The sequence below is a fragment of the Carassius carassius genome, chromosome 23 (genome assembly GCF_963082965.1).
Source record: "Carassius carassius chromosome 23, fCarCar2.1, whole genome shotgun sequence".
Taxonomy (NCBI): domain Eukaryota; kingdom Metazoa; phylum Chordata; class Actinopteri; order Cypriniformes; family Cyprinidae; genus Carassius; species Carassius carassius.
Genome location: NC_081777.1, coordinates 22,677,306 through 22,698,221, shown reverse-complemented (window position 1 = coordinate 22,698,221; position 20,916 = coordinate 22,677,306). Strand labels below are relative to the sequence as shown.

The following is a 20,916-nucleotide window of genomic DNA, read 5'->3' as shown; positions in this document are numbered from 1 at the left end:
TGTTTTTCACTTTTAAAATTCAAGTTTTTTTCGGGTTAGTCTACAAGTGCTTATTATTAGCTATATAAAATAATTTGCCAAATGTCATTACCTCAATATAAAATAACTGTATTTTATTTTGATGTCACTGATATAGTAAAGCCAACAGGTCCTGTATGTGTGTGAAAGGTGAGAGCGGGTTAACCAAACCCACATCTTCGAACAAACCATACATCTGAACACTTGGGGGTGAAAGAGAGATGTTTATTTTCCAAGCCATGTTACAAGTTACTGGGACATTCTGTGACAAGGGTCCAAATAAATAACCTAGAATAAAATCTGTGTATAAAACATATGCAAACTTGGTATTAAACCCTCTTGATCACCTTAAAAAAACTTTTTTATATAAATGCTTTGGTGCAATCTTTCAACATTTGACCAGCAGTAAAGCACAAAGTAAAGAGCCTCTGGGTAAAAGAAACAATGCCAACTAAGCCAGCAGTCAGCACAACATTTGCATGCAAATGATATGTGTACAAAAGAAGCTTTATGTTATTCATACATCTAAATCTTACCAAGAACATTTACATCATGGCAATGATAATATACTGTTTTGGCATACATGAAGGACAAAATATGGATTTTCCTCAGAAATGTAAGTTACAGTGGCAAAGACTTATGGAATTACCAATAGTAAATGCTACAGCGAAGAGTCAAAGCTGCTCTCTTCCACAGAGCACACACACAGTGCATATATGATTGTTTACTAGCTAAAAAAGCTGGCAGGCAAGTGAATGGAGGTATGCATGGTCTGAATGACGGAGAGCAATAGCTGCAGGGTCAGTAGAGTGTCTTCCAACTGGAGTGATGGCCGCTGCATTTTTCCATATAGGTAACCACGATGGAGGCAGTCAGTGGCTTCACTAGAACAAGAGGCACACAAGCTTGCTGCGTGTCACTACAAAACCCGGGTAACACCCTTTTACAACAACACCAGCAACACAAACACAGGATCAGATCCATTTAGATCTGCTGCTATGTAGTTTTCGTCCCATTACTCCAGTTGAGGACTTTACAATCTAGAAATGAACAAAGAGAAATAGTACAGATAAGTTGTTGCATATTTTAATGTCACATCTAAAGATGAGTTGCTCATTAGAATGACTGGATGAAATTAAGATAACCATTAAAAGAAAGGCTCTGATTATTTTGCACTTCAAAAGAATCAATCAAACAATAATCATTGATACTAATGATTTTCAAGTTCAGGGTTACCACCGTAACACCATTTCACACAAAATATTGGTAGAAGGCATAGACCAGGCATGTTCAGGCTGGTAACAACATGTGGGCTTTTGAAAGTACTTTACGTCCTTCAGACAACCTCAAAACCTGAATCATGCCACCATCTCATTCATCATGGAGGGGATAAAGACGTTGATTCAATCCCCTAGCATTTTTTCTCATTCACAAAGGCTGATGGTCGACCACAGACTCGCATCAACAAACAGCAAAAGTTTCCATCTTTTTGCTACTGTGTGCATACATTTTGGGGTTGCATGAGGTTATCAACAAATATTTGAAAGACTGGTGGAAGAACCCTTCTTGAGGTTGGACTCCAAAATTCCCCAGTCCTTTCCAAGTTGTAGCAATCATTAGATGGACCTCAACTGTCTTACCTCAAAACTTAAAAATACCAATGAGTAAGTACCATAATTCCCCAAAAAAATTCCCAATCCCAAAAAATACGTAGTCTGTGTTTTGTGGAATTAATTCAGTTGCCCCTTCCCAGGTGAAAAACATAACCAATCAATGTTTAGCAGATCAATATATTGTCTACAATACCATAAATATAAAGAAAGCAGGTTCCATTAATATGTACCATTGTAAATATCTACTATTTTCACTTACAATCATAATTGTCATCCTCTTTTGAGAAGCACTCTTTGAACAGGCAAAGCATAGTCCGATAACAGTTGTCCAGAATTGACTTGGGTGTAACAGACTTCCATCCCTCGTAATATTGGTCTGTCAAGCGATCCCAGATGTTGTCTATTCTCTCTGGAAGTACTCTCTTTATTGAAACAGGTACAAAGACACACACATTTATATTGTTATGATCTTAAATCATGGGAATATATCAGTCAAATGACAAATAACATCTTCAAATCAGATTGGGCAGATGCAAACTGGTCAAACTGAGTTTAGAAATTATTTATCTTATATTCAAGCGAGTGACCTTAGAGATACTGGCAGCGCCAGTGACAGCCAGAATGAATTATTATGTGCTGCCGTTGAGAAAAGAGAAATCATTGTTCTAACCTCTTCTTCTCTGGGATTCTTTTGGTTATAAACCTCCTCAAAACGTCTGAAGAGATTCTCCAGTTTGGAGAGGTATTTAGTGCGTGTAGGATGTCTCTCTGGCAGCACCCTTAAAACCCTCTTTATCCCCTGATGACTAACCCAAAGCCACAAATCCTGCAGATCTCTCTGTTGCAATGGCTCGTCAATACTCATATTCTAGAAAAGATAGTGAGAGATGGACAAGATAAGAAAGAGGGAATGAGAAGATGAGGAATAGTATAAAGGAAATGTTTGATTATATTAGAATTGTTGTGCTTTATAAGCAATTTTTGTTTTGTTTTGTTTTGTATATTCTCTCTTTTTTAATAGCAGTATACAATATAACATGAGGGGTTAAGAACATATAGCTCTTTAAAAAACTTTCTTGTATTGTATTCAGTCTACAAAAAAACTACCTAGATGATTCTTCTATTACAAATATATTGTCTGATATAGCTCTATCTGTTCTTTAAACAATTTTCTATAATACTGTAATACAATCGTTTACTTTATTCTGCATTCCTCTATTTATTACTATTATTATTATGAAATTTTAGCGATCAAGATATGTCTTAACAGGTTTTGTGAGATTCACCCCTGTATTTTTGAAAAATGCTGAGTCACAGGCCTTGAGAAACCCTAAAACTGTAATAACAATCTGACTCTATTATAAGTCACGAGTCTTAAATAGCTGGCAATAGGTGACAAACAGGAAAAATGAGCTAATCTGTGTGGGAAGTTGTGAAGAGTGTAGCTTTGAGTGATTCAGAGCGTTGGTTGGGGACAGTGTCAGTGGCAAAAAGACTTACCAGCCTGCTGATGTTCCGTAGTCTGAATACCTCTTCATAATGCACTTGAATCGTATAGTTAATGGGAAAGTTCATTTTCTGTAAATATACATGTAAAACCTTTTATTGACATGTTATTCATTCTGTATCATGCTATATTTAGTTGTAGCATATATATATTTCTTTTTTCTTTAGTTTTTTCCCCATGTAAACTTCATTTAAAATTAAAATATAACACTATAGTTTCAAAAATTAAACATATGTTTACCATAAAACGTCTCCTTAGGGTTGCATTTAGGTTTTCTCGTATGGCTTTCAGAGATACACAGAGATCTGGTTCTGCACAAATGAAGACTGGTAGTAGACAAATAAAACCTAGAAGGACAGAAGAAGAAAAGAATGGCTTTTAACATAATGCCATTGTCTATAATAAAAACATCAAGTCATAATTGTTGTTAAACTTCAAATGATTTTATATATGTAATGAAAAAGCCTGTAACTTATCTAGTATCTATACACATTTTAAAGTTAAATTTATTCAAAAAAGGTTTTAAGATGAAATATGTATTGCAATGTATATATACTGATTATAATAATGTCAGTATTTACTTTCAGTTTGTGAGTTTTCAGACTCATTGGTTGGTGCAATGTCTCTTTGAAGGCAATGACTCATAAAGTTGCATAGATAGAGTCAGAGCTGTGACAAAACCTCAAACCACAGCCCAACTTACAAGGAATAAGGTGTTTTTAGGTTTTAAAGCACAATGAGCACTGCTGCAAAAGAAAATCTCTGAACATCTTCTAACAAAAACAAAATATTAAAAATGTAAAAGCCATAATTCCACAACACAAGATCTTCTGCAGTCTGCATGTGGTAAAAATCAGGATGAATACTATGCATGAGATGATCATACATTGTTTATTGGAACTCTTTGAGAGGATAAAGTCAAACTCAAGCAGATTAACTGTGGCAGTAAACCTGAGGCTGATCCTGTGTCTATTTTAACTGGAGATGTTATTGTTAAAAGATAAGTGATTCTGACTGGCTAGCCCAGGGCAGAAAGACAGGGCACCTGCAGACATCTGTCACTTTGCTTTGGATCACAGCGCGGTTGGCCTCTGTGGTTGAGCTGCACTACAGGGCAGTCACCTAGAGACTCACAGTCAGCAAAGTCTCAGAGACCATGAAGCAGACTTCCGAGGGCTAGAGGAATTTGTCATGCCACAGAAACTGGGCTATTTATTGGTGTCCAACCACTCAACCCCCACCTCCCGTCAAAGTTATTCTGGCTTTTTTGGCCTGGTATCCCCCTCTTTGGCCTCTCTTTTACCTTATGCGTCTGTCTGTCTCTCTTCTCTATCTCTCTTTATCCTGAACACAGGAAGTGGTGACATTATCAGTCACGCTTTAGTCCTTCAATAGCAGCACCACATGCAGTAGCTTTCCTCAAACATATGTTCAGCTTCATATTCATTTCAGAAGAAACAAGAGACTACTGTCACACAAATGTTAAAACCACACTCAATCCTACTTAATTATTTGCCAATCCAGCTCACATAGTCACCCACAGAAATTCACAGACATTTGGCCTTTTTTTTGCATAAACGCATGAGAGCCTCTCTCCTCTTAGCCAAGGAAGTAATAAATCTAGGTTCACTGGAAAAATATTGATGTCTAGCACTGTCACATTCAAATTTCCCACACAAATGAAAATCTTCAGAGCCCTCTTGGCACAATATTAAACAACTTAAATAATTTAATTACTAGTCTTTACTTACCCAGCAGCCCCCTGAGGAGCCGGCATTCAGACTGGACCATGGTTCTGCTTATTCTCTGCTTGCACTGTAATATGGGTCTAAATTCCAGAAAATTCTTCAGTCTTCTTCGTCTTTAAAAACAAACAAACAAACAAACAGAAAAGAGTAAGAAAAAATATAGAATTTTGTCTACCATTACTGTGCATACAACTGCCTTTCTAAAATCTCTTGTTGGGCAAAGAGAACCAGGGATGACACATCTGAATTCATTTACTCTCCTTTTGGATGGAAAAATATTTAAATATCCAAGATATGCCAGACTGATCTGGCGTATCTGATTTTAATGGCAAAAAAGTTGTAAAAGAAAAAGTGAAGCAGGGAAATGGAACATTGCTCATATGGGCTGCAGCTTTTTCTTCTCCAGAGCTTTTGCCGCTGTGTAAAACAAATCCAGATGTTGTCTCTTTTTGCTTCTTTTGAAAGGAAAAATTAAAATTCCTTGTAATCCTAAAGGGAACGTAGGGTCTTGACATAGCAAGTTTCTGACTAATAGACATGTGATGAACACGAGGGGCAGAATATGTTTTTTTATTTTATTTCTATTTGTAATAGAAATATCTTTATATTATTTTCTTGGATATGAAAAAATGATCATTACACATAAATAAATAAAAATGTGGATCTGTAAAGCAAAACCACATGAGGGAAGAATCTATGAAGTACAGAATATGAGCCAGAACAAATCATATCCTTTATTTCATCTGACATAATTATTTTAACTATTATTTGACTAAAAGTGTGTATTTCATTTTTTTTTCTTCTTTTTTTCACTAATCAAAACTCAGTCTAAAAGATCTGTTTGATTTTTCTCTCCTAAACTAATGCCAATTTTGTTTGTTATTGCATAAATACATTTCATAATGACTTTTTATTAACAGAGATCTTTTTAATGGTATATTATTTGCCATGTTTACATGTGCATCATTTGCCAACTAAGGCCAATATTCTGGTTATGCCTTTAAAATAAACTTCTGGAAAAACTAGAGAAGTCAAATCATCCATTCTCATTCGTGTTTTTCGCAATTATTTTATACAACACCAAAATTTTATAAAATAAAACCACCTAGGATTACCTATATTTTGACAGAAATAAATGAATGTTCAGGTCGAATATGATGTTGAATTAACAAAATTCTGATTATTTCCATTCAATGGCTTATTCAGATAAAAAAAACTGCTACTGCTGGAATAGTGGTTTCATTCATGGAAGTCAGATTAATACATTTATATGACGCGAAGAAGACATAAGAACAAAATGACCAAACTCCGATTAATATCCGAATTTTCTTGTGCATGTAAACGCAATTAATGGCTACGGATAAAAAAAAAAATACAAAAACCTTTGAAAGTATCATTAAAACAATACATCATACATCATGAATGCAATAACAGTTCATATATTATGGTTATAATTCACGTGCGCGCCAACGACTTGGCATAAAACTGTTTATGTAGGCTATCAGTCAAATGATGAGGTGTCAGAACATGTTGCAGATTCACCTGTTATCTAATCAAATCCAATCAAAAGCGATCTGTCAGGTGACCTGGGCTTGGATATGAAACGCGTTGGGCTTCATTCCAATATAAAACGCATTTACATGCGAGAATGTTCAGCAGCACAACGAATATTAATAAGCCACAAACCTTTCGATTCGATGATCTACGTTCTCTCAATGGGAAACCATCTGCAGAGTTCTTTCAATAAACAGCAGTTGTTTACTTAACCCTGTAGTGATGACCGCTGACACTTCCAGGCATGCAGAGTAGGCTACTGACCGAAGTAGTAAATTTGCCCCTTTTTCAATGCAACGTCCACCCAAAAGACTCGGAAACTCCCTTTTCTTTATGTCCCCTCTTTATGTTAAGTGTCTATGTACACCCGCCTACAGCTCTTCTCCGCTCGAAAGTACCACGAGACTAACACGCTGAGTAAAGGACAACAGTCGACGAGACTGTTACTTTCACTTTTGGGATCTAAAATGCACTATTAACTCATCAGTGACTGGATTGTAATAAAGGTGCAGCGTTTGTGACCTAAAACAGCGAAGAAACCTGTACCCCTCGCTGCCTTTGTATGGCTGCGCAACCAACAGAGTTGTTGGGGTCGGGTCTTAAAATATTTTTTTTCATATAAGTAAATGCGTTTCAACTGTTTTCGAAGTCTCATAAACTCAAAAATTTATGAGTTAGTCTGAGTCAGAGCGCGCTAAATTTGTAGCATCAACGACTCGAGAGAATGTAGCGGTCGGTACATTAAATTAAAAATAGGCCTATGTACTTTTATTATCACATTATAATTAAACCCAACAATAATTAAATGTATCATTTTGTTTAAAAAGTATTTCATACAGTTTGTCTACTGGACATCAGAAATCAAAGAAAATTATATAAAAAAAACCTGCAAGTTAATAATGCACATATACTGCGCAACATCTGCAGTTTTACAGTCAAATTTCTCTCAAAATAACCCATTAACCCATAAACTTGAAATAAATTGGTTCACCTAGTTATCGATGAACAGCCAAAAACAAGAGTCAAGAGGCAGCCAAGCTTCAGTTCATGCAGATCCAGTGTCTATTTTTCCCAATTTCCCTGTAAACCTCATTAACCCACGCACATTACTAATTTATTCCCTAGATTTACTGTGGTTTTGTGGTGACAGGCTTGGCACAGTTGTACACTTTTTTTTTTTTTTAGGAATTTCATGACAAAATGTTTGTTCAGTCTCTGAAGCGCCTCATCTCGCAGCACAATGGAAAATGGGAATATGGATGACCATCGCACACTAGCCTTGTGAGTAGGATTGCTTCGTTAATGGTCACAAAGCCCCTCTTGTTTTGTAGTAACTTTAATCACTTGACGATAGTGCTATCTATGCTGTCCTAACAAAGGTCAGAGCCACTCAAGACCCAAGACAAACGAGAGGGACATTCCAAATCCCCCACCAAAACATTAAGAAAAAAAAAAACACCATCTGTCAACTTAGATTATATTACATCAATATGGAAACTCCCAAAGGAAGAAGAGTTCTTAATGTGCCTTAAACATCACCAGGTTTTAACCAACCTCCACATTATCTCAACCTACTTTTATGGCCTGACATTACTTTTTTTTATTCTTTACAAGTGCAGTCACTTAAATTCAGACCCCAGGACAGTTTTTATGGGTGGACCCCCATCATCACAGACCACAAGAGAATATTTCTAGTCCGTCACATCCTTAACAGCACATTCTTGGGGTACACTGACAATTTGAGAGTTGTCCAACCATCTAGGCTTTGATTTGGAGAAACGAGGCTCCAAGATTTAGATTACAAATGACAAAAATCATAGCCTTGTGTTGGCACAGTCAGAAGTAAATTGAGGTTACTGCAATAGTGCAATGTTACATGCGAGATCATAAAACTATTGACTGTAGATACACACTGAACTGGAATAAGCTCACAGCATACAACTTGTGTTAAGTACATGCAAAAATAGTGGCCTACCACCTATTGCACAATTTCTCCACTGTATTCCACAGCATGACTTTGCAAGAATTTGTGTTTCAAGGGGAAAAAATCATGAATTCTTTATTAAGGGTGCAAACTCGGGTGAAAACTGTACTGTAGGAGGAACGTGGTAGAAAAGGGTATTCATTTCACTCGCATTGTGGGTTTAAGTGTGACCAGGATGTGACTCACTCTAATGGAATACTTATCAAAGTTTGTCTTCACTATGACATCACGCTCCACTAACTCAAGCAATTGAAATTAGAAAATTACATAAAAGAACAATATATGGATTGGAATCCTTCACCAAATACAGTGATATGCACTGTTTAAACTACTGCTGTAATACTTCAAAATAGAGCATTACAAATTCAGTCCTGTAACAATGCAGCTCATGCAGGGTTTTAAAAAGAAAAAGAAAAATCAAGAGAAACACTATTAAACATTACACTAGCAGTGTTGGTCAGACTCAGATAGCAATTTATGAAGAAAAATCCCCTTTTTTAATTTGTTTAATATATTTTTTCAATATTAACAAAGCAGATTAACTCACTAAGACTGAATGACTCAATGTCAAGAGAAAGATGCATGATCATTATCAGGCTTCACCAAAATAAAAAATAAAAGGCTTAAGAAAACAGTGAAAACCTGCTTTGCCTGTGGGTGCAGTTAAAGACTAACGGCAAGTCTAGTGACAAACACGGAAATACATGAGAAAGTACAAAAAAAAAATAAAAAAAGTTTATTTACAAATTCTCACACTTCATGACAAACAGCACTATTTCTTTCAGGTTCCCTGGGGTTGGAATATTTTGGATGGCTCTCCCAAATAAAAAAAAAATAATTAAAAGCCACATTTTGCTATAGCCATCTAGAGACAAAAACTAAAGCGATTTCAAAATGTGACTGTTTTTACAAGAGTGGGAACTGTATTCTAACTTTTAAAAGAGACCATTTAAACAGCCAAAATGTGTATGATAGTATGTTTTATGCAGACTGATTCATACAATAAAATGTGGATTTAATTTTCATTGTGGTAGCTACAAAATTAGTAATAGACATTTTTTCAAGTCTACACATACAAAAGCAACTCCTGAATACAAGCTGATGTAGTCCTTTGCCTGAAAACATTTCTCTGAAGATATGTGTCACTATGCAACCGTTCTGTTTGAACTAAATAAAACGGATGCTTTGTACCGAGCACAGTACCAAGAGTCATTTCAAGCAGGACAAGGTCATTGACCACTGGGACTGTGATAGCTCCCAGCTGGCTCCAGTTAAAGGGGGAACTTCCTTCAAGCCTTCACCAAAATATCCTTGTGGTAGGAAAGTTTGAGACCACAGCCATGGGAGGCCTGCAAAAACAAAAGATTTTCTCATGGTGCGCCTGCCAGACGCGAAGACACTAGAAGGCATAGCGCATTCTGATGTCTTCCAGTTTCTTCGACACCTCTGGAGGCGTGCGGTCCAATTCCTCAGAGACACTCTTCTGCTTATGTGGGTCCATGGAGTTAAACTGCTCACAAAGGTCTCCATTGATCACATTCTGGAAGCATACAAGCAAAGTCAGTGAGAACGCATAAGCACCTACAAAGCATACGTAGATGATTAAGTACCAATTAAAAACTGTTAATAATAAAGCTGTGATATTTGTTTGCCCTTACCTTTACTGGAAAATAGTACGAGCGGAACCTGAGGTGATCACGACCACACAGAGGTGGAAACTCAGAGCGCACGTGCATCTCCAAGTGCTGGAAGAAGTCATGATCCTAAAGACAGATAAGAAATACATTGTTTATACAATTTAAACACCCTGCAACTTTAGTAAGGAAGTGGCCTGATCTGAGGCTTTTACCTCTTCTGCTTCTGTGGTTTGTAGACTTAAGATCATTGCAACAAGCACTCCTCTTATGTAATTACTGGTTATTCATAATTTAAGAAACTGTACCTCATGAGAGGTGAACGGCACCAGGATGCCAATGCCTCCCGATAGTGTGGTGTCACCAGGGACTCCAGGGATGAGGGTAGTTTTTTGGAGGGACAGGACCGTCTCTCCTATGTGATAGTTAATAATTACCTCGGCCTGTAATCAACAAAGAAAAAAGGGACAACAGGTATAGATTAAAACGGGGCTTGAAAAGGCTGTTTTTGCTAGTCACAGTAAAACTGGAGAAAAACAAACGAAGAAAAAAAAACACCATGCAGATTAAGCAATTCACTTTCGTGTTCCAATACCTAGAAAAGTGCATGGTGTCCTCTGCAAGGCAAAGACTAGTAAAGTAAAACTCTTATACCAGCTGTCATAATAATACTGATAATCAAAGAGATTATAAATTAGATGTCACCTGTAATACATTTTTAAACCAACTTTACATTTAAATAAATATCTTACAACCTAATATACTAAAAATTAATGTAGGCATTACATTATAATATATAAAACCTGTAAGACCTTTGTTCATCTTCGGAACACAAATTAAGATATTTTTGATGAAATCTGAGAGCTTTTTGACACTCCATAGACAGCAAGGGTCCTTCCAAGTTCAAGGTACCAAGAACATTGACAAAATAGTCCATCGGACATCAATTGTTCAGCCATAATTTTATGAAGCTATGAGTAACTTTGTGTGCAAAAAAACTAAAATAATGACTTCATTAAACAACTTTCTTTTCTTTCCATTATGGAGAGTACCAAGAGGTAGATGAATCTTATGTTTTGAGGAGTTTGTGTGGCTGTCACAGCACTGGTGTGGATACTGTACTAAAGAATCACAGATCCTAGTCTACATCCTGGAAGTATGACCCAAATAAAACATTTCACCAGATATTGTCATCTGATCAAGCAAGTAACAAGTCTGCCAATTTTGTTCTAAGGAAAAAATCATCACAATAAATTGTGCTACCAATGGTGATTAAATCCAACAATCACTTGGCTCAAATCATATCAAATCGTGCAAATTATTGTTATACTTTGTTCTCGAATTGTTAATGTTAACAAAATCAGCATCGAGTGACTGCTTGTATGCAGTGAAAGAAATTTAATCCAAAAAGCAAACTTTTTCCTTGAAACGAGTTCTGTCTAAAATACAAAATCTGTGTAATCCCATGTAGGATATCTGTAATCAGATGCATGGAAATTTCATTCACTTGTGTGTTTATGTTTCATAAACACAATCCTTTCTGGATTACAATCCACCATTAAAATAATTAAATTATTCCAGCTGCTGTGAGAAAAGGCTATAAATGATCCACCTGCAGCATCCTCACACCACGTGATATAACCTTCTAGCCAGGACAACTTCATGTTTACAGATGTGCTTGAAACCTACCAGAACCACTCAAATTAGAATACATTATTATAAGTGAACCATTGTGTATTGGGCTAAGGTAAGGAGAACACTGACTAAATATGTACTTAATAATGATATGTATTTAATGAAATATGTACTTAATATAATATAATTATATATTATATTATAATATATAATTGGATAATTTTTAACAAAAAAAAAAAAAAAACTGCAGCTTTAACTCTAAAAACATGCAACTGAACTCAACTCTCCAACCAAAGACCTTTAACTAAAGATTTCTGGTGTATTAGAGGAAAACCTGTGTGTGTGTTCAAAAACTAAATTTTATAAACAGAGCATTATATATGCATAACCTTTACTTGTCACTTCATCTAAATCTTGTGTAACCATCTTTTTTTATTTTTCCAAAGTAGTGAACTGACTCATTTTAATTCTAAAACAGCTTTCCTTTCATTACACTTACATCGTGTTATCTTGTCATCTGTCAAACAACTATGCAACTATATATTTCAAAGTCAGCTTTGTTCCTAATAAACTGTTTATCTGCACTCGCAAGTGGACATTAAATTATGTTGTGGGATAATAAAATATATTCCTAAACTGCAAACATAAAATTATATACATTTATTTTGTCCTCACATTCTTTCTTGTAACTCTTCCCACTCAGTGACACAGCTGACGGAAAGGCTCATTATGCAGCTCATTACGCAGGCCTTTGTCTTCTCAGGTGTAAATCACAATGGTATTCATGATAGTTGATGCCTACTCGCATATGACTTTACCAGTCTTAGAAAATTTTAATAAATATATTGTTTTCTGTGAGTGAGTAAACAAGATGATTTTCACATAATTTAGAAAGAACAATTCTAGGCTATAAGCTCCAGTTCTCAAAAGTCCCGGGAACCAATGTTCTGTATGTGTTTTATGGCCTTATTCAAATGATTTAACATTTTTAGTTTTTCACTAACCACGCATAACTTTTTCTCAAAAACAATAATTTACATACATGCTGCTCACATTTTATTATAGCGCAGTTTGTGCTGATTACAGTGAGATTAGACTTTAGCCATTTAGATGTTTATAAGAAACTGAAAAAAGCACAAATGTCAGGGCATGACAAAACTTCTCCAGGCCCAAAAAATACCTTAGACTCCAGAGGGTTAACAGGCTGCATTCACGCAGAGATCTATTTCGATATCAGATGTTTTTTCCAGCTCTGAAAACATAACTGACTGTGTGTACATCAATTTCTTATAATAGTATTTGAAAATGCAAGGGCATTTAACCGCAGCCGCAATTGAGCTTCAGGACAACAAACAAAGAAAGCGCATGTGAAAGTCTTTCAGCATGCAAGCTTTGTGCAATTAATAGTGCTGCATTCCAAACAGCATAAATGAAAGCATATCTAAAGTAAAACATGGCGGGTGGAAGCTCAGATTGTCAAGCAATGTGCACTTGCCTCACAGTGCAAATTATGTGCAATGAAGCCCATCACATCTCTAGCGCGCACACGTGCCATAAGCTGAAAAAATAAACAAGCTCAGAATCGATTATGAACATTTCAGAATCGTTGAAAAGAGAATCGCGATTTTTTCTCCCACCCCTACCATCAGCCATGATTATTCTGCCAATTAAAAGGGCTGTTTATATGCATATTACCAAAATTTTATTAGGCGATTAGTTCGCATATGAAGTGGCAAAATCACTATTAGGTGATGGACAAATAGTTAACGGCTGGTCTGTGTGCTAATATAGTACATTGGTCAAGACATCCATATGATCACCTAACATTCATTGACCTCAAATTTGGCTTATCATCTGAAATATGTATGTAGTAGCAACTTTACATGGCAGCTCAATCTAATATTAAAGAAAAAAGTGTGCACGCTTGAACAGTAGAGCGCTTTATCTACTGCATGACAGATGGAGGTGCCGCTGCAATTATTTGATCTTAAAATACTTCGTCATTTTTGGTCATACACATAAGAGTAATGTAATAAGTAATAATATTTTGTATATGTAAAGACATTAATTCGTGTGTACTCAGAATAGCAACGAAATGTTGCACATTTGTAAAATAAAGCAAACATGAAGCGATTTGTCGTCTCGAAACTCTGTAGATGCTTGCCTTATTACAGACATGAAAAATATATCTATAGAGAGTGAAACTTTTAAATGAACCAATTCAAACAGAAAACGAATATTCTCACATTACGTATACATAATGCATAACATGAATACAGGTGCTGTGGAGATAAGTCCCTGTCACAGACTTCATCTCTTAAACTGAAAACAGAAAACATTAGTGTAACAAATTACGCCGTTACAATAAATTAAAATGTTAAGGCAGTGTACTTGCTGTTTTTCCCTAACAAATTCATAATTATTATATTTGCCAGTGGGCTTTTTTAGCACGATTTTCCCTGGCCCGACCTCTCGCAGTATGCTATCCGATCCAATCAGAATGCAGCGTGCCTACATGTAGCGCGAGAACAGAGCAGACTTTTTTTTCGAGCCCATGTTAATGGTTAGAAATAGAAAGGTGAGAAAATAATATCTAGCGCATGAGCATAGAGAGATTTGTGAGTGCACAGGACACAGTTTGAGAGAGAAGCAAGACACATTTTAAGTACGTGCACTCTCTCCAGGCAAGAGCAGCGTGTAATGGAGCATGCACGCCTGGTTTTATGCATGAGAAAAGGAAATCTGCATGCGAGCGGAGAGATTCGTGCTCGCGTATTGTTAATGTGATTTTGCGCTACTAATGCGCTCTCTCTGATGCTTCTGCACCGCATACACATACTGTATACACACTGCAAATGGAGTACGTGTGAACGTGGCACAACACAGATTTCAACACCTGAGGCACCGCTACAATGAGCTCTATGACCAATGCATGGCATATTTTATTTTTTTGCCATGTCTAGACATTGTCACGCCTTTACTTGGTGATTGTTGACTTATGTCTGTTCTAGAGACATGTTACAACTTTTTGATAAATCTCTAATTGGTTCTCTTTTGGAAATATGTTTTATGACTGTAAAGCATGTCTGTGTCAAAATCGTGATAAAAAAAAAATCGAAATAGCAAAATTTATCAAAGAAATCGCTATACGTTTTTTTGTCCATATCACACAGCCCTAATATTAACTTTTGTGTGGATTTGATTGTAATGAGCTTAGGCTCATGTAACCAGAAGTTTTAAGATATATGAATGTTTTTAAGTTTTTCTTGCCTTATGGCTTTACATTATCTTAACAAGCAAAGCAATTCTAAATTAATGTCTGTGAAACATAGGTACCATCACAGGACAGTGGGTGCAGGCAGGGGTTGGTTAAAGTGCTGCCCAAATTAGAGCAATGACCATATCCCAAATATCAAAACTGAAAATGTAATTTCCATACCTAAAAATACATATTTTACAGTCACTGTTATGCATATTGATCATAAACAGCTAAAAAGCTTCCTACCAGTGGCCCTCCTTTACAAAACATAACATCTAGCACAGTTTTATCATAGACAGAATGCAAAATGTTTCAATACAAGAATTTTAGTCAAATATAATAAAGCAATATTTCAAACCTTTAACCCATGGGGAAAATCAACCCATTAACAGTTTAAAAGTAGCCATAATAAAAAAAAATTAAAAAAATTAAGACTTGAGCCCCTTTCACACTACATGTCGGACCTGGAAAGTTGCCGGAACATTGCAGAGGATTCTCTGCATTCAACAAGCTGCAGTCAGATTTGACTGATCACGGGTTGAGAAGAGAGAGATGAGATTTAAATACTCTGTGTATTCTTAGCGGCTCCCTGATGTGCAAAAATTATGCAATATTAGAATGTTTGCAGAGAGCGGACAGGATTGTACACAAAAATCATGGGAGCTGGCAATAGTGGTCAGAAATTCAGTGGGAGCGGGATTAAGAAAACAGTCCCTCGCAGCACTCTAATTAAAAAACGCACTGGCGAGTGTAGAAAGCAAATCCGAATTCCAGACATTTTGGGCGATTCAGAAATCCCAGCCAGATTAATTTTTTTGTTCCAAAAAGAGGACATGTCCGGGAAAGAGAGGAAATCTGGTTGCTCTAACGTCATGGCAACGTACAAAACACAAAGTACCTCATGCATGAAACACTTAACCTGTTAGCCAGCACCCCCCATTTTGGGACTAACAGCTGAAAGTGCCAGTTTCTTACTTCAGTGTGTTACACATAATTTTGGTGTCTTTGGGCTTTACTTTTTATCAACCAGATTTGATAATACTTAAGAATATTACAATTTATAGGCACTGATGTGCCTTGAATTTTGTTTTTGTTTTTTACCACACTGAATTTTTTTATTTGATATAAAAAAAAAAAAAAAAAAAAAAAAAAAAATCAGTCCTGGAGAAATCTAGAAAAGTAATGGGTTTCCATTTCAAATCTGAAGATGATACCATGAAACCTGAGATTCCTGCAACCATTTTTCTGAGACGGTCTAGTCCCCTCCAACCCCCCAAATATAAAAAAAGTATTTAACAACTGTATTGAAGGGTTCTAAAAACTATTTGTCATTAAAAATAACACTGCATAGTTTTTTTAAATTATAAAACAATAGACAGAAACTTAGCCATCATATAAGTTATTTATTTGAGCACTAGAAATATAAAAGAATAATTTGAGTAAGAAAAATAAATAAAATGAAAAAGATTTAACTTTGTATGCCAATTACAGTACATCCTGAGATTTTTAGAAATGCATCATTTACAATGATTTCTGTTCATATAGTCAATTCACGAGTTCACCCTTACATCTAATCTGTAGGCAATAGTAGGCATATTTTGTTCGTGCTGTCCTGGGGGAGGGGTCCGGGCATAGCCCGAACCCAAATAACTCACCGTATCCCTAATTTGGGATAAATATATTAGAAGTGAGGAGTTGGGTGGAGGAGGGATGCCAAAAAACTGTTGTGGGACAGGAGGTAGGAAGACTGGATATATATATATATATATATATATATATATATATATATATATATATATATATATATATATATATATATATATATATATATACACTTGCATTTGAAATTTTTTTTTTTGTCAGATTCACAAACTTTCAAGGATTTCAAGGACCCGTGGGAACCCTGTTTTAAGATATGCTCATAAGGGGAATGGGTTTCATTCATGTTAGCACGAGATCTGACATTGAACAGGTGGAATGACGGAGTTAAGTATCCAACACTGGCAAATAAATATCATAGATACAATCAAATTACAGGAACCCTCCCCCCCCCATTAATATTGGCTAATAATTTATATGGTCATCATATATTGTGCATCCCTAGACAAGTTCCATAACAATGTTTATACCAACCACCCAGTCCAACTCAGTCCTGATTACACATGCTTTAGGCATGTCCGTCAAAGCTAGACGCAAGTCATTGGTGTGCAAATAGGGACTTTCCCTTGTGTCCACCTAAACATTTCCATGCTCATAATGATCTCTGGCGAGAGGACAAGATTTGCTGCTGAGGTTACAGAAACAGAGCGGGGTGTGGACTCCTGCCAGATGTTTTGGGGTGCAGGTCTCTGAGTGTGCGCAAGGAGAACAGTAACCGCAAAACCAACCAGACAGACAAAAACAATGAGCGCTAAGGACAGCTCAGTGCCAAAGGTCTTTCCGGGACCTGTGGGAAATTGAGTAATGAGTGTAGAAGAAACTTCTACCTTTTGTGATGCTCCGTTAAGCAAGCCTCTGTCCCACAATGCTTTGTTCCCTGTGGGGTCCTCATCAACATCGTCGCTGGTGTTGGGAGGCAGGCGGACCTGAAAAAATTAATAAAATGCAGTCTAGTATGCAGTGGTGAGTAGCAAATGTATACAGACGATGACAATGTTTTAATTTTTTTTCCTCCATTGCGACTGCAACAAATTATGCAACTTTGGCAATTTGTCAACATGTTAAAAAGCTCATCTATACTAAAATATTCCCTGGAATCAAAGAGTTTACACTGACTTGACAAACAAATTCGGTATCTGGTACATGTGTGATACTGGTCTCAAAGATTTTAAAATGGGTGATGGCTCTTACAATGCAGATATTTCCAAACTTATCCGCAGCAGCCATGGTGTCATAATCAAGCAGACAGGCGGTTATGACCCAGCGAGGATATGTATCGTCTGCAAAGATGATGAGTTGGTTCTCGTTGTGTCTGTAGCGCACCCAGAATAGACTTTCCTGAACATCAGATACTATCACACGCTGCCCAATAGTGTGGATGCCCGTTACCAAGTTAGGAACATGCTGCAAGAACAAGAAAAGGAGACTTCGTCATCTGGGTTTAGCAGGTTGGACCTTTTTAAAGCTTCTTTCAAAGACATACAAAATCATCTCATAAAGGAGCAAAAGTTTCTCCAATTAGCTGTTTCTCAATTATATTAACGCTTTATGCCAGTGTGGATTACTTGTGCGAAAAATAATAAACTTATCTTCAAGCTTATATAACTCCATTTCAGTGAAGTACTCAACCACTTTGTGGTCTGAACTTTGTTTCAATGTTTTTCATGTGGTTATGGATCAACCAAGTACTATGTCACTGACGTTACTTTCACATTATTCAGAGTTAAAAAAAATAAAAGAAAAATGTTTGTTCACTTCCTCTTGAAAAAACCTGTGATTCTAAATTCTCACCTTGTTTTCACACTTGCGAAGAAGTTTCTTCTTTCTCAAGTCATAGATGCGCAAGAGTTTGCCCACACCAATCAACACTCGTACCTGAAATGGAGCAATAACCAGAGGTATATCCTCCACGGGCGTCTGTTAATCAGAACCAATACTTAAATCAATTTTAAATGTTTCTTTTTTTAAGAAGTTGACCAGAAAAGAACAGTTTAACATATGGTTTTTATATGTAGCTGGGTCAAAACATCATTAAACATCATATAAACTGGACCACAAACATTCACAACATGGTATTTTTGGGCCATGGCCAGAACACCAACACCAAAAAGTTTATTGTGATTTGCTATGCTTAAATGGATTTCTAGGGCACATTTGAATGATTTGTGGGGAATTCCACATTGCTGAGCCCCCAGCTAACACATGGGACCAATCAGTAGTTTCATGCCAAGTCATTTCGTTCACCTTGTGTAAAAACTCCATCTTGTCTCCACCTCCAACTAGCCGATAGGTATAAATATAACCCCCACCAACGGAGCGCGGATTTCGTATCATATCTCTGGCAACACCCACCAACACGTACCAATCATCGCCTCCATTGGAAAATCGACATACAGCCACACTGCAAAACATACAAATGAAAAGGAATTAAGGTCAGACAAAGAGTTGGGATATGGAAGAGACTAATTTAACGTTGTTCGCTTTGTCAGTATTCTAAATCCAGAACAAATGGTCTGGGTAGAACCGGGAGTTCAAACCTGCTTTGTCCTGTTCAGCCCATATGTTCAACAATCCTCACCTGAAAGCATCCTCATCCTGTTCCAGCTGCACCAGGTCCAGTGTGTTTCCTTGGATGGGGTTAATCATGCGTACTAATGAGGCCCACTGCCCAGAGCCTGCTTTAGGTGCCCCAAAGATGGCTTCTGGCAAATTCTCGCAAGTTCTCGTTCAAGAAAGCTGCTGCCATTTCTGCAGCCAACTCCCTTTCATCCTCTCCCGCTGCCTCCACCATTTCCTGTAAAGCAGAAAAAAAGATCTTTTATTTTATTTTTTATAATACACTATCACTTAAATAATTGACACCAATCTGTATCTTATTTTCGAACAACTGTCATTATTAACTGTGTGCTAATAGGTATACCACTACAAGTTAGAAAAGGGCTGTTGATATTTGCTACCATTGAGACATGAACTTCAGTGAGCTTAAGCTATGGTCCAGGTCAACGAGTTTGAATTCATCCTGAAGGAGTTGTGGGGTTCAGGTCTGGGCTTATGGAGGTCAGTCAAGTTCCACCACAGAAGAACCACGAAATCATTTAGTGCACAGGGGCACTGTCATGCTGGAATAGACTTGCGCCCTCCACAAACTGTTGCCACAAAGTTAGAAGCGCAAATTTCACTAGAATTTCATTGTATGTAGTAGCATTATGATTCGTCGTCATTGGAATTAAAGGGCCAAACCAAACCCCCTAATTATAAGTGACTGTCCACTTTGGCCACATAGTGGATTTAAGAATGTTTTCAGAACAATTTGCAGATAAACAAGAGAACTCTATGTTATGAAATACATTCAGAAGCAGCCTTTTTACATTTACATATTCTTACTATATACACTCAACTGTTGAAAGAACTGCATCAATATGATTTATCTTTGAGGGACCACCACAGTAACCATGGCTTATTTCACAGTGCTTGTCACTTTTATGGCTCGTAAAAAGTGGAATTACCCTTGCAAACATGCGGTGTGATGAGGCAGCCACAAAATGGACATGACAGACAACTTCCGACAAGAAAGTAATGAAGTTCTGCCTCAGTCAGTGATTAGATTGGGAAAATGAGTGTATGACAGAGAGAGAGAGAGAGAGAGAGAGAGAGCGAGAGAGAGAAAAAGAGAGAGAGAGAGAGAGAGAGAGAGAGAGAGAGAGAGAGAGTAAACATAAGAAGAAAAAAAATCCAGGAGAGATGAAAACAACCAAAGCATTGTTTCTTAACAGTGCCCTGTGAAGACCAGGTTCACTGACCTCAGCCATCTGCTGCTTGCGCTGGGCTTTGGTGGCTTCAGTGTAGGCATTGTGGTCCGTTTCAATCAGGATCAGGTTATTCATCTCTGGGTGGATGACAAACTTGCGAGGTGTGTACTGCAAGGGGAATGCCACCTGGTTGAAGATGGCACCCAATTTCTCAAGAGCCAAAATCCTGAGGGAGGTAGGGAGGGATGAGATATGATGGTTAAAAAGGCCTGCAATAAAAATTAAAAGGCAGAGTAAAAAGTTTAGACATCGGTTACAGATTGGATTAGTCATTATGAAATCCTGGAAGTCAAAACCACCTGTTTCCTGTCTATAATTTGACAGAATCATGCCTGTGCTGATAAAATGGCAGCTGACTTGGATGGCAAAAATAAAAGAGGTTGATAGTTGCAAAAGGGCAACTAGTACAAACTTCCAACACAAACAGGAAATACCTTTTTTAACTGCACTACTTGACTAATCAAAACAAATGTAGCAGCCATTCAGTAAAACATTT

General features: G+C 36.9%; 1 protein-coding gene and 1 pseudogene across 1 annotated transcript; both read right to left on the bottom strand.

Moving 5' to 3' along the window:
• Positions 1 to 222: 222 nt before the first annotated feature.
• Positions 223 to 6,976, bottom strand: LOC132101539 (interleukin-34-like). Its single transcript, XM_059506575.1, has 7 exons — positions 6,573 to 6,976; positions 4,890 to 4,999; positions 3,379 to 3,485; positions 3,132 to 3,209; positions 2,302 to 2,499; positions 1,891 to 2,053; positions 223 to 1,058 (listed from the first exon to the last, which is right to left on the bottom strand). Exons 2-7 carry the CDS (start codon positions 4,927 to 4,929, stop codon positions 1,015 to 1,017), a joined length of 630 nt encoding a protein of 209 aa, XP_059362558.1. The 5' UTR covers positions 4,930 to 4,999; positions 6,573 to 6,976; the 3' UTR covers positions 223 to 1,014.
• A 1,955-nt stretch (positions 6,977 to 8,931) lies between these two features.
• Positions 8,932 to 20,916, bottom strand: part of LOC132101817 (splicing factor 3B subunit 3-like) — a 40,257-nt pseudogene continuing 28,272 nt past the window's right edge.